Source organism: Salvelinus fontinalis, chromosome 38 (assembly GCF_029448725.1).
Source record: "Salvelinus fontinalis isolate EN_2023a chromosome 38, ASM2944872v1, whole genome shotgun sequence".
Lineage (NCBI taxonomy): Eukaryota > Metazoa > Chordata > Actinopteri > Salmoniformes > Salmonidae > Salvelinus > Salvelinus fontinalis.
In genome coordinates, this window is record NC_074702.1 from 33436857 (window position 1) to 33451908 (window position 15052).

A 15052-nucleotide genomic window follows, 5' to 3' on the forward strand; every position below is an offset into this window, starting at 1 on the left:
CTAAAAAAAAATATATCCCAATGCCCCAGGGCAGTGATTGGGGACACTGCCCTGTGTAGGGTGCCGTCTTTCGGATGGGACGTTAAACGGGTGTCCTGACTCTCCGAGGTCATTAAAAATCCCATGGCACTTATCGTAAGAGTAGGGGTATTAACCCCGGTGTCCTGGCTAAATTCCCAATCTGGCCCTCAAACCATCATGGTCACCTAATAATCCCCAGTTTACAATTGGCTCATTCATCCCCCTCCTCTCCCCTGTAACTATTCCCCAGGTCGTTGCTGCAAATGAGAACGTGTTCTCAGTCAACTTACCTGGTAAAATAACGGTAAAAAATAAAAAAATAAAATAAAAATAAATATGAGTGTATGACAAACCTTAAAACTTCTTAGGGCTGCAATCCGTTAACGGGATTGATATGACAACAGCCAGTGAAAGTGCAGGGCGCCAAATTCAAACAACAGAAATCTCATAATTAAAATTCCTCAAGCAAACAAGTATTTCACACCATTTTAAATATACACTTCTTGTTAATCACACCACAGTGTCCGATTTCAAAAAGGCTTTACAGCGAAAGCACCAGAATTGATTATGTTAGGTCACTGCAAAATCACAGAAATACACAGCCATTTTCCCAGCCAAAGACAGAAGTCACAAATAGCAGAAATAGAGATAAAATGATTCACTAACCTTTGATGAGCTTCATCAGATGACACTCATAGGACTTCATGTTACACAATACATGTATGTTTTGTTCGATAAAGTTAATATTTATATCCAAAAACCTCTGTTTACATTGGCGCCATGTTCAGAAATGCCTCCAAAATATTCCGGAGAAATTGCAGAGAGCCACATCAAATAACAGAAATACTCATCATAAACTTTGATGAAAGATACATGTTTTACATAGAATTAAAGAAACACTTGTTCTTAATGCAACCGCTGTGTCAGATTTCAAAAAAGCTTTACGGCAAAAGCACAATATTCAATAAACCGAGAACAGCATTCAGCCACAAAAGGAAGCCACACAGTTACCCGCCAAATTGTGGAGTCAACAAAAGTCATAAATAGCATTATAAATCTTCACTTACCTTTGCTGATCTTCGTCGGAATGCACTCCCAGGACTCCCATTTTCACAAGAAATGTTAGTTTTGTTCGGTAATGTCCATTTATGTCCAAATAGCTACTTTTGTTTGCGTGTTTGGTAAACAAATCCAAAGTCACGAAGCGCGTTCACTAAAAGCAGATGAAATGTCAAAAAGTTCCGTAACAGTCAGGAGAAACATGTCAAATGATGTATTGAATCAATCTTTAGGATGTTTTTAACATAAATCTTCAATAAAGTTCCAACCGGAGAATTCCATTGTCTTCAGAAGTGCGATGGAACAGAGCTCCTTCTCATGTGAACGCGCATGGTCATAGCATGGTCAGCCCATGGCAGACCTTACTTATTCCTGTCTCCTTCGTCCCCACTTCACAGTAGAAGCATCAGAGAAGGTTCTAAAGACTGTTGACATCTAGTTGAAGCCGTAGGAAGTGCAAACTGACCCATATCCCACTGTGTATTCGATAGGCAATGAGTTGAAAACCTACAAACCTCAGATTTCCCACTTCATGGTTGGATTTTTTTCTCAGGTTTTTGCCTGCCATATGAGTTCTGTTATACTCACAGACATCATTCAAACAGTTTTAGAAACTTCAGAGTGTTTTCTATCCAATACTACTAATACTATGCATATATTAGCAACTGGGACTTAGGAGCAGGCAGTTTACTCTGGGCACCTCTGGGACCTTTTCATCCAAGCTACTCAATACTGCCCCTGCAGCCATAAGAAGTTAATAAGGGACTGAGGAGGATTGGAGCTGTCTTTAAACTATTAAATGTTTTTATTTAATGTAAAAGCAAATGGCTTCCGAAACATCACAGCATCATCTGAGGTCACGTCCCATCCTAAATTGGCCGGGGCAGGTCACAAGATTTCCACTTTGATGCTTGCCCATGTTGACTCCAATGCGTCCCGCAGTTGGCTGGATGTCCTTTTGAACCATTTTTTGATACACATGGGAAACTGTTGAGTGTGAAAAACCCAGCAGCGGTGCAGTTCTTGACATACTCAAACCGCTGAACATACCCTGAACATACCCTGTTCAAATGTACTTAAATATTTTGTTTTGCCCATTCACACTGCCCACACACACGATCAATGTTTCAATTGTCTCAAGGCTTAAACATTCTTCTTTAACCTGTCTCCCCCGTTCATCTACACTGATTCGAAGTGGATTTAACAAGTGACAGAAAAGAAGGGATCTTTCATCTGGATTCACCTTGTCAGTCTATGTCATGGAAAGACCAAGTGTTCCTAACTATTCAACTCAAAGACAAAGGATGAGTGCAGGGGAGCAGCCTGTCGAGAGAATTCCCCATCCTCCTTATGAGGTTAGACTGAATTATTAATGCCCGGGGAGCCAGATACATTATTTAATTTTGTAAGGCAGTGGGGATGGATGGAGAAACCAGTGGAGTGCTGGGAGAGCTCCTATACTGAGAATAAATACACCTGTCTATGGGTGATGCACGAGGAGCCGCACTCTCTGAAATGCAAATTAGACCCGCAACCTTGCCAACCACTCTCTTCCCGTAACTGTCTCTGGTGTTACACAGTAGACACCATCTGGATCCAGCTATATGGACCCCATATAGTGTGGAGATGTGTGCATGGGTAAGTGTCCCTATGCACATAACAGTGAAGAATGTATGAGAGGTAAAATAGGTATTTTGACCTCAATGAGACTTAAAGGTTAAATGAAAATACACAAGTAGGGACAGTGGTTTTTCCTGACCATCTGACCAGGAAGTCCTGGAAAAATAGCATGTCTCTCCACTGGTCTCTCAGGTTTTAGTCGTGTGGACAGCTAGTTAGCATATCCTCATTTAATTTATTTCCCAGGTGGCTTGGTGATAGCAGCATTTATTTTAAACGGTGGGGATTCATTACCTTTAGCGCCTGTAAACTAGTTAGAACTGAGGGCGGATGCTGAGAGATGAGAGGGGCATGAAGGCTGAGCAAAAGTTTGTGAATTGGTTAAAGTTGTTAAAGTTGCAAATTAATTTTGTTTGGGCTTTGTGCACGGATTTGTGTGTGCATGTGTGTGTAATTGGGTGGTGGTGGTGTTGATGTTAGGATCTGCTTTGGCACTCGGTTTGTTTTATGTAACAGAAGCAGCATTTTCTGCAAGACTCTATCCAAGTGGAAAGTGTCTGTCCCCTTAAATGAGCGAAGACACACTACACCCTGAGTACAGCATATGGAAATAGAGAGGATAATCAGAGATTCACTAACAATGCCCACTGTGCATAGCAAACACCTCATTATATAGCAAGGCAGGGGTGTCACAAAACAGATGAGCAAAGACATATGACATCTAGTTTGTGAAGCTACGTATGACATTGAGAATTAACCAATGCAGGGAGAGGGACAGCCCAATCCCTGGTTGAATGCACGTATCAAATTAGGCCACAGAGTTTTCCATATCTCCTGGCAAGATAGTGGCAACCCGGAGGTGTTGTTGAACAAATTGCCCCCCTTCCGACATCTCTATTCAGTGACGTATCCTTGTGCGATTCTGACAACTTTCTATTTTGTTTGCACCTTGCTCTTTCCTTTTGATAATACCCCGAGAGTCGTGGCACCGGTGCGATTGGATTTGTGAAGTTATTTTGATTTACTGGGAAGCCGAAGAGGTCATGTCTTTTCATAAAGGGGAGGCAGGTTAATATATTCTCTTATGAATAGATGGTGAGGTATTATAATTTACACAGAAGACGAGTTCTGAGCAGGCAAGAATTTTAAGATACAGAAACAAAAACAGAACGTGTCCAGTATTAATGTGTTCCATTTCATTTGATGTTTAGAAGGGTCATTTCGTTTTTCTAGGGCAGCGGTTCCCAAACTGTGGGGCACGCAGTTTATTTATTATTTTAAGAACAGTTCGGCTTTCAACTTACTCTTGAAAGTTGTAATAGTAAAATAGACAAGGTGACATTTCAAAATGGGGTAGTGCATCATCAGTATTCCTCTTGTCATGTCAGTCATTGCATACCTTAGAGAGCTGTTAATAACTTGTCAGAAATGGACAGATCAACTAGCCCATGTCAGCTAACATTTTTTAGCTAGGTTTGGACATGGCAAACTATATAGAAATGGAAGAAAATGCACTTTAAAACATTGTTTTTCTCTGCACCCCATGGGAAAATGTGTAGAATTGCAGGAAATAAGCTTGAAACCTGCAAAATGTTCTCTCCGCCAGCAAGAGGGGTATGAACAGTTTGTGTCATCAACAGTTCTTGTGCCCATAGAAATAGACGTGGCACGGCATGCTGGAAGGGGGGCCTGAGTGAAAAAGTTTGGGAACCGCTGCTATAGGGCGACGTTTTGTTTTGCGGTTTCATTCTTAGGTCAAATATTTCACACGTCTGAATCATATGACACCCATTTTTAATCACAAACGCTGTTAACAAATATTTAATACTGAAAACAAAGCAGCTCATTAAAAAGGAGCTTGTTCTACATGAATGAAGAAATCGATGAGTGAGCAGACACAAAACACATCCCCTCCAGCCAGGAGGCTTTTAACCATGGCACCGTCTCAAACTTGATATTTAGATTTGCGCTGTGCCCGGTGCGAAATTATAATGTAATTACTTAGCAGGATAGAGACACCCCTGTCTTAGAGAGAGAGAGAGCATAATTGAAACGTGAAGGCCGGGCTGGGCCATACAGTATATAGACCAGTAGGCGCAGAAGGGAATACACGCCAGGCCTGATGCCCCAGCTCTCGCATGATGGGTTCCTGTGGGGAGAAATCAGCATGCTTCATTTATAGCTCCAGTAAAGAATAATATACTGGCAGCGTTTGGATGTGTCAGGTCCCATATCTTTGGCTGTTCTATTGGAAATAGTTCCCTGTGCAGGACAATTAACCTCTGGCCCTCGCCATGTGGATCCCTGCAGTAACGGCTTAGCGTGGGCCACAAATCAGCTCCCCGGGGTGAAGAAGAGGAGAAACCTAGCCCAACTCAACATTCTGTTGGCTCTCTGGCTGGGCTGCTACTACTCTCTGCTACCCATCAGGCCCAGCCAATCTCATCACAATGCTATAGAGTTTCCAGTTTTAGCATATTAACACCGAGATGTAAGGGAAACGTAATGGAGGCTGGAGGAGGTGAGCAACGCTGACCACTGTGCGTTTGTGCTCCACTGAATATATATCGTCTGTCAGACTTTCAGCATGTAAGCTTAGTATGGAATTCCTTTAGTCCATAGTACGTCTCCTATCTGTTCTTATGGGCTTGTAATGAACCATCTAGTTAGTAGACCAACCCTTGTTTTTTGTATGATTGCCTGTAACATTTGAACTTCCAACAAAACAAATTTGCCAATGATCTGTAATGGTTTTGGTGTCCTCTTGCTCATCAGCAGTAAAATTGCATCGAATCTGACTTTAGTCCCTGCTGCCTGATGGCAAAATGGTCACATTTGGACCATTTTCTTAATGGTGGATTATCAAATCAAATTTTAGTTGTCACATACACATGGTTAGCAGATGTTAATGCGAGTGTAGCGAAATGCTTGTGCTTCTAGTTAGAGTCCAGAATGAGCATTAATAAAGCAGTGGACCAGCGGGGTGACCTTGAGGGTCTGGTTCTGGTCATCCCCATCATTAGCCCCGATCCGTCTCTAGGCTCTCACTGTAGCGCTCCAACTCTGGCTGGCACATACTGTGGTCATGTGACGGGGGAATCGGTGGCTGCCCACTTCTAGCCTGTAATTTTCACACCACTGAGTTAATGTGTGAGATGGCAACAGATGCTGCGAGAGGAGACGGAAGCAAATTATGCCCAAGAGCCTTAAAAGCCCTGGCTATTTAAATATAATTTGAATAAATTAGCTTTTTGGCATGTGGAATGTAGCAGGTTGTGATGTATTACAATAATAATCACAGTCCCCTGGTTGCCATCCCTCCCTCCCCAACTTTATTAGTATGTGTGTTTATGTGGCTGTGCATAGGGGATGTGCGCTGTAGTTTGTTTGTGTTTTACGGGAAGGGGAATTCTTTACAAAAGCAGGGGGCCAACATTGCCTTCGCCAGGATTTGTGTGTGTGTGTGTGTGTGTGTGTGTGTGTTGCAAGGTTTGTGTTTTTATAGTTTTAAGATTTTTATCTGAAACTGAGGTTAGTTTTCCAATCCATTTTCCAATGTTTTATTTAGCTAAAGTTTTATAAAAACATTTCTTTAGTTTTCATATTATTTAGTTTAAGTTTTAGTTTTGGTGTGTGGGATAGAAAGTAGCCTATACATGGGAGGCTAGGGGTCATCTATGTATTTTTATAGTTTTGGGGGATGTCAGTTCTTGCCACTGTGGGGTAGTAGTGCACAAGGTGATGGGTCAGGTCATAGGTTAGGGAAGGTTTAAGGGTAGACTCAGGAAGATGACGTAGATGCACATAGTAAGCAGTAGTAGTGGGTCAATTTCCGCAACAACCAGGAGCGTTGGAGCACAAGGATAAACTTCTCAATTGGTGTGGTCTCGTAGTGTGCACGTTGTAGCAGCGTGAAGTGCACCCGTAACCACCCGTGAAAATTGTATGATTTACACCTACATGCCAACTGCATGAAAAATCTTGTGATCAAAGGTCATGAAGTTTTGACTGCGGTCAATTGCAAGTTTGTGCAGTTGCTCTTCCCCAACCTTCATCCTGCAGCCATCACCTGCATTGTGGGAGGCTCTATTGTCAACCAATCATGAGGGTGTTTTTGTTTGGCCCATGAGACATGACTGAAACAGGAACCAATTAGCTACGATTTTCAGTGCCTTCAGAAAGTATTCAGACTTTTACATTACAGCTTTATTCAGAAATTGATTCAATAGTTGTTTCCCCCTCACCAATCTACACACAATACCCCATAATGACAAAGCAAGAACAGGTTTTTAGAAAGATTAGCTAATTTATAAAAATATGAAACTGAAAAATCGAATTTATATAAGTATTCAGACCCTTTACTCAGTACTTTGTTGAAGAACCTTTGGCAGCGATTACAGCATTGAGTCTTCATGGTTATGACGTTAAAAGCTTAGGACACCTGTATTTGGGGAGTTTCTCCCATTCTTCTCTTCAGATCCTCTCAAGCTCTGTCAGGTTGGATGGGGAGTGCTGCTGCAAGGCTATTTTCAGGTCTCTCCAGAGATGTTCGATCGGGTTCATGTCCGGGCTCTGGCTGGGCCACTCAAGGACATTCAGAGACTTGTCCCGAAGCCACTCCTGGATTTTCTTGGCTGTGTGCTTAGGGTCATTGTCCTGTTGCAAGGGGAAGCCTCGCCCCAGTCTAAGATCCTGCGCGCTCTGGAGAAGGTTTTCATCAAGGATCTCTCTCTATACTTTTCTCCGTTCATCTTTCCCTCAATCCTGACTAGTCTGTCAGTCCCTGCCCCTGAAATACATCCCCACAGCATGATGCTGCCACCCCAATGCTTCACCGTAGGGACGTTGCCAGGTTTCCTCCAGACGTGATGCTTGGCATTCAGGCCAAAGAGTTCCATCTTGGTTTTATCAGACCAGAGAGTCTTGTTTCTCATGGTCTGAGAGTCTTTAGGTGCTTTGTGGCAAACTCCAAGCAGGCTGTCATTTGCCTTTCACTGATGGGTGGCTTCCGTCTGGCCACTCTACCATTAAGGCCTTATTGGTGGAGTGCTGCAGAGATGGTTGTCCTTCTGGAAGGTTCTCCCATCTCCACAGAGGAACTCTAACTGGTCAGCTCCCTGACCAAGGCCCTTCTCCCCAGATTGCTCAGCAGCCAGCTCTAGGAAGAGTCTTGGTGGTTCCAAATGGAGGCCACTGTGTTCTTGGATCTTCAATGCTGCAGACATTTTTTGGTACCCTTCCCCAGATCTGTACCTCAACACAATCCTGTCTCGAACCTCTACGGACAATTCCTTCAACCTCGTAGCTTGGTTTTTGCTCTGACATGCACCATCAATAGTGGGACCTTATATAGACAGGTGGGTGCCTTTCCAAATCATGTCCAATCAATTGAATTTACCACCGGTGAACTCCAATCAAATTGTAAAAACATCTCAAGTATGATCAATGGAAACATTGATGCACCTGAGCTCAATTTATAGTCTCATGGTGAAGGGTCTGAATACTTATGTAAAAAAGGTATTTGTTTTATTTTTTATAAATGTACAAACATTTATAAAAACCTGTTTTCTCTTTGCCATTATGGGATGTTGTGTGTAGATTGCTGTGGATGTATTTTTTGTGTTGTTGCCATTTTAGAATAAGGCTGTATATTAACAAAATGTAATACTTTACGAAAGCACTGTATGTGTACAGTGGATACATAGAAATAGATTTGACATTTGAAACTCTCTCCCACTAATTGATTGTACAATGTACAGTCGTGGCCAAAAGTTTTGAGAATGACACAAATATTAATTTCCACAAAGTTTGCTGCTTCAGTGTCTTTAGATATTTTTGTCAAATGTTACTATGGAATACTGAAGTATAATTACAAGCATTTCATAAGTGTCAAAGGCTTTTATTGACAATTACATGAATTTGATGCAAAGAGTTAATATTTGCAGTTGACCCTTCTTTTTCAAGACCTCTGCAATCCGCACTGGCATTTTGTCAATTAGCTTCTGGGCCACATCCTGACTGATGGCAGCCCATTCTTGCATAATCAATGCTTGGAGTTTGTCAGAATTTGTGGGTTTTTGTTTGTCCACCTGCCTCTTGAGGATTGACCACAAGTTCTCAATGGGATTAAGGTCTGGGGAGTTTCCTTCCCATGGACCCAAAATATCTATGTTTTGTTCCCCAAGCCACTTTTGCCTTATGGCAAGGTGCTCCATTATGCTGGAAAAAGGCATTGTTCGTCACCAAACTGTTCCTGGATGGTTGGGAGAAGTTGCTCTCGGAGGATGTGTTGGTACCATTCTTTATTTATGGCTTAGTGTTCTTAGGCAAAATTGTGAGTGAGCCCACTCCCTTGGCTGAGAAGCAACCACACACATGAATGATCTCAGGATGCTTTACTGTTGGCATGACACAGGACTGATGGTAGCGCTCATCTTGTCTTCTCCGGACAAGCTTTTTTCCGGATGCCCCAAACAATTGGAATGGGGATTCATCAGAGAAAATGACTTTACCCCAGTCCTCAGCAGTCCAATCCCTGTACCTTTTGCAGAATATCAGTCTGTCCCTGATGTTTTTACTGGAGAGAAGTGGCTTCTTTGCTGCCCTTCTTGACACCAGGCCATCCTCCAAAAGCCTTGCATGCAGGTGCACTCACACCTGCCTGCTGCCATTCCTGAGCAAGCTCTGTACTGGTGGTGCCCCGATCCCGCAGCTGAATCAACTTTAGGAGACGGTCCTGGCGCTTGCTGGACTTTCTTGGGCACCCTGAAGCCTTCTTCACAACAATTGAACCGCTCTCCTTGAAGTTCTTGCTGATCCGATAAATGGTTGATTGATGTGCAATCTTACTGGCAGCAATATCCTTGCCTGTGAAGCCCTTTTTGTGCAAAGCTATGATGACGGCACGTGTTTCCTTGCAGTTAACCATGGTTGACAGAGGAAGAACAATGATTCCAAGCACCACCCTCCTTTTGAAGCTTCCAGTCTGTTATTCAAACTCAATCAGCATGACAGAGCGATCTCCAGCCTTGTCCTCGTCAACACTCACACCTGTGTTAATGAGAGAATCACTGACATGATGTCAGCTGGTCCTTTTGTGTCAGGGCTTAAATGCAGTGGAAATGTTTTTTTGGGCAATTCAGTTCATTTGCATGGCAAAGAGGGACTTTGCAATTAATTCCAATTCATCTGATCACTCTTCATAACATTCTGGAGTATATGCAAATTGCCATCATACAAACTGAGGCAGCAGACTTTGTGAAAATGAATATTTGTGTCATTCTCAAAACTTTTGGCCACGACTGTACACACACAATTTTATGTTATGGTTTCAGTTTGTGAGTGCGTGTAATATGATGGTTAGATGCATGTTTGTTTTCAACATTATGAACAATGGCAACACTGCCATGTTGAGCTGAGCCTTGCTGTTGGAAAACCACATTAGTGTCTGACTTTCGGCAGATGCACCTCCCCTGACTTTACTCCTCAACTTTCGTCTACAGTCAGTTGCTTTAGCCTTACCACTCAAGCGCTCCCAACCAATATCTACGGTGCTGTTCATGGCAACGGCATCTCGCCGAGTCTATCTTGAAATTATAAAGTCAATCTCAATGAGACCTGCCAGATTCAGAAGCTTGAAAACCCCATTACAAAAAAAAACATTACAAAAGAAGCCTAATCTAATTCATAATGGCTTTTATTGAAAATACTTTTTGATTCAAAGATAATGGTTTCAGTATAGTCTGTTTTTCAAACGGGTTTGTTCATTATTTTATTTCAGTTTACAAATAGTTTTTTCAAGATCAGTTTTCAGTTTTAGTTTACTTTTAACAACCTTAGTGTGTTGGTGAGTGAGAGCGTCAGGGGGGCTGGAGTGGAGTACAGATTGCGCCTGGCTATTAGTGTCTGGGTGAAGTGGGAAATGGATTTCTCAGTTGGTTGTCTGGCATCTGTCCCATCTCAGTAATAGAAAGAGGATCAGAGGGGATATCGTAGTGAAATATTGCCCAAACAAGCCACTACACAAGAACACTGGAATAATAACTATAGTGGAACGTTTCTGAGTGAAGGCAGGTGTGGTTATGGTGGGTTCTCACCTACAGTACTGCAACAACCCCTTTATTCTCTATTAGGCTTCATGTTATCACAAGTGAAATACAAAAAAAGATGCAAATACTGATTCATGGTGGCCATGGCTGAAACGTGTGTCCATCTTGGGCAAAATCTATGATTCCTTTCAATCTTAGGAATTCAAATGAAATGTGATTATGTGCAAGCCATTGAAAAATATAATCCATTCATCCCTTGATATTGAATGACATTGACTTCGACGTCATGTGTGACCTCCCACTTCATGTCATCTCCTTCTCTCTCTTTCCTCAGCAGCAGGCTGCACCTTTGATGAGGATTCTGAGCCCAGTCTGTGTGACTTCACCCAAGGCGAGGACGATGACTTTGACTGGCAGCTCTTCCGGACACACAACTCGCCCTACGCCTCTTCTGACCTCCTGCGTGGTGAGTCCCTGCTCTTATTACGCTTCAGAGTATTAACGTTTTATTTGGTGCTATCCTGGTATCCACGATGGTATCTAACGCAAGTATCACTTTCACTTTGTGGATGGGGTATCTGTATCAGAAAGCATAAGAAACAAGGACTGGGGTGGTATGAGACTTCTCAAGTCTTAATGTGGGATGTTCTCCTCCCAGCCAACGACATACGCATTGTCTTGCTAAGCAGCCAGTGCCCGCTCTTCTTAGGTGTGATTTACAGTCTTTGTGCGTGTTCGCACGTGCATGTTCGTTCAAATGAAATGCTGAAGCTGTCCAGAAGCTGGGAGTGTTTAGGAAACACTCCAAAGTGTGGATGCCTTCCTATTCTATTAATGGGATTCGGTGTGAAGTTAGAGAAGCAGAATTAACTTGGACGAGAACCCCCTAAGACACCATACCTACATAATAGAATATGAGATAAAGTGACAGAATAAATGGTTGGCTGAACGAAAAAAAAAAGATATTACGAAAGATAACGTGAGCTGTGCTGAGAGACAGACAACAAAATGATACGACTCACTGCGATGGATGGAGACGACAGTCACACTGAAGAAGGTCCAAAAATTCCTAAAGGGAGGATGAAGTGAAGGAACTTTTTTTTTAAAACCACAATGCTGATTGACATGAAATCACTTCATACCACCAAGCAACACGCACATTACATTCGTAATTTATAAAACCAACGATCCCAAACTGTTAAGCCGCATATCTCTGTATCCTAGGAGGAACTCCACAGTGAGCAGCTCCCCCTGCACTAACATAAAGAACATGAGCACATCTACTGCTGCTAAGCTTCCCAGTAAAGCTCATGAAGTCAATCATTTGCTAGTAACAGATGACATTCCTATTCTGACTATCTCTGAAACTCACTTAGATCATATGTTTGATGATACAGTGGTAGTAACACAAGGTTATAACATTTACAGAAAAGATAGAAATGCCAATGGTGGAGGTGTTGCTGTCTATTCAGAACCACATTCCCTGTACAGATTAGAGAGGATCTCATGTTAAATACTGTTGAAGTAGTATGGGTACAGGTTCATCTGCCTCACCTAAAGCCCATTCTGGTGGGAAGCTGCTACAGACCACCAAGTGCTAACAGTCAATATCTGCTTAACGTGTGAAATGCTTGATAATGTATGTGATATCAACAGAGAAGTATATTTTCTGGGTGATTTAACTATTGACTGGCTCTCATCAAGCTGCCCACTCAAGAACAAGCTTCACACTGTAACCAGTGGCTGCAACCTGGTTCAGGTTATCAATCAACCTACCAGGGTAGTTACAAACTGCACAGGAATGAGAGGTCAGAAGAGGTCATACAATAAGTTTTGTAGTGATTCCTATGTTATTAATTAAAATAATATCTGTTGGTCTGTGGTGTGTAATGAGGAGCAAACAGACACTGCACTTGATATTTATGAAATTGCTTATTCCAGTTGCTAATAAGCATGCAGTCATTAACCTCTCTGGGATATGTGGGACGCTAGCGTCCCAACTGGCCGACATCCAGTGAAAATGCAGAGCGCCAAATTCAAATAAATTACTATAAAAATTAAACTTTGAAATCACACATTCAATATACCAAATTAAAGCTACGCTTGTTGTGAATCCAGCCAACGTCAGATTTAAAAAATGCTTTACGGCGAAAGCAAACGATGCTATTATCTGAGGATAGCAACCAAGCAAACAAACACAGACCATCATATTTCAACCCTCCAGGTGCGACACAAAAGGCAGAAATAAAGATATAATTCATGCCTTTGACGAGCTTCTTCTGTTGGCACTCATAAACATCACAAATGGTTAAAGGTTACCTGTAAGCTTTGTCCACTCATTTCAAACTACTTTTGTAATACAACTTTAGGTATTTTTTAATGTGAATAATCGATAAAATTGAATACGGGATGATCTGTGTTGAAGACCGGAGGAAAACAAAGTGTAGCTAGCTTTCAGGTCACACGCCTCTAACAAAGAGTACACGTCTCTCTACCCTCGTTCTGAACAGTGTTACTTTTTCATTTCTCAAAGGAACAACCTCAACCAATTTCTAAAGATTGTTGACATCCAGTGAAAGCGATAGGAACTGCAAGAAGGTCCCTTTAGAAATCTGGATTCCCAATGAAAACACATTGAAAAGAGAGTGACCTCAAAAAATGTAATATATATATGGTTTGTCCTCGGGGTTTCGCCTGCCAAATAGGTTCTGTTATACTCAGACATGATTCAAACAGTTTTAGAACCTTCAGAGTATTTTCTATCCAAATCTACTAATAATATGCATATCTTAGGTTCTGAGTAGCAGGCAGTTTACTTTGGACACGCTTTTCATCCAGACGTGAAAATACTGCCACTTATCTCAGAGAAGTTAAGAAAATGACTGTAAAAACTGTTAAATCCCCATGAATTGAAAAATTGTACAATTGAGAGGGATGAGGCAAAATAAATGACAAATAAGTCTGGCTGCACAAACGATTGGAAAACGCATTGCATATTGAGGAATCATGTGACTAAACTGAATAAAAAGAAGAAGAAACTACACTATGAAACTATCAGGTTTCAGGTATGACCTAGATGCAGACAGTGTCGAAGTAACAAAAGTTTATTTCTAGTACAGGGGCAGGCAAAGAACAGGTCAAGGGCAGGCAGAGGTCAGTAATCCAGAAAGGGTTCAACACGTCCAGAACAGCAGGTAGTCTCAGGGTCAGGGCAGGCAGGGGTCAATAATCCAGAGAGGTGTGGCAAGATATAGAACAGCAGGCAGGCTCAGGGTTAGGGCAGGCAGAAAGGTCAAAACTGGGAAAGACTATAAAACAGCAACAAGAACAAACAGGAGCAAGGGGACAAACACGGGTAGGTTTCACAAAACAACTGGCAATAGACAGAGAACACAGGTATAAATACACTGGGGATAATGGGAAAGATGTGCGACACCTGGAGGGGGTGGAAACAAGCACAAAGACCGGTGAAACAGATCAGGGTGTGACAGAAACAAAGATAAATGAAATAAATAATTATTGTAAAAATGCTTTGGAGCACCTTAAATGAAATTCTAGGAAAAAAGGCAAACTCGACTATCATTCATTGAATCAGATGGCTCAACCCTCACAAAACCAACTGATATTGCCAATTACTTTAATGATTTTTTTTCATTGGCAAGATTAGCAAATTTAGGCATGACATGCCAGCAACAAATGCTGACACTATACATCCAAGTATATCTGACCAAATTCTGAAAGACAAGCATTGTAATTTTAAATTCCGGAAAGTGAGTGTGGAAGAGGTGAAAAAATTATTGTTGTCTAATAACAATGACAAACCACCGGGGTCTGACAACTTGGATGGAAAATGACTGAGGATAATAGTGGACAATATTGCCACTCGTATTTGCCATATTTTCAATTTAAGCCTACTAGAATGTGTGTGCCACCAGGCTTGGAGGGAAGCAAATGCCATTCCGCTTCCTAAGAATAGTAAATCCCCATTTACCTGCTCAAATAGCCGACCAATCAGCCTGTTATACCAACCCGTAGTAAACTTTTGGAACAAAATTTCAGCATGCTTATAGAGAAGGACATTCAACAAGCACAGCACTTACACAAATGACTGATGATTGGCTGAAAGAAATTGATGATAAAAATATCGTGGAGGCTGTTGTGTTAGACTTCAGTGCGGCTTTTGACATTATCGATCATAGTCTGCTGCTGGAAAAACGTATGTGTTATGGCTTTACACCCCTGCTATATTGTGGATAAAGAGTTACTTGTCTAACAGAACACAGAGGGTGTTCTTTAATGGAAGC

At 41.8% G+C, this 15052-nt stretch overlaps 1 protein-coding gene across 6 annotated transcripts in view; it reads left to right on the plus strand.

Moving 5' to 3' along the window:
- ptprub (protein tyrosine phosphatase receptor type Ub) overlaps positions 1-15052 on the plus strand; it is a 361889-nt gene that overhangs the window by 68267 nt on the left and 278570 nt on the right. For 4 of the 6 annotated variants that reach the window (XM_055903563.1, XM_055903566.1, XM_055903567.1 and 1 more), the window contains exon 2: positions 11083-11214. In XM_055903563.1, coding sequence (XP_055759538.1) covers positions 11083-11214 — 132 coding nt within the window. The remainder of the gene's footprint in view (positions 1-11082; positions 11215-15052) is intronic. The other 2 variants (XM_055903565.1, XM_055903564.1) reach the window with 2 other exon arrangements.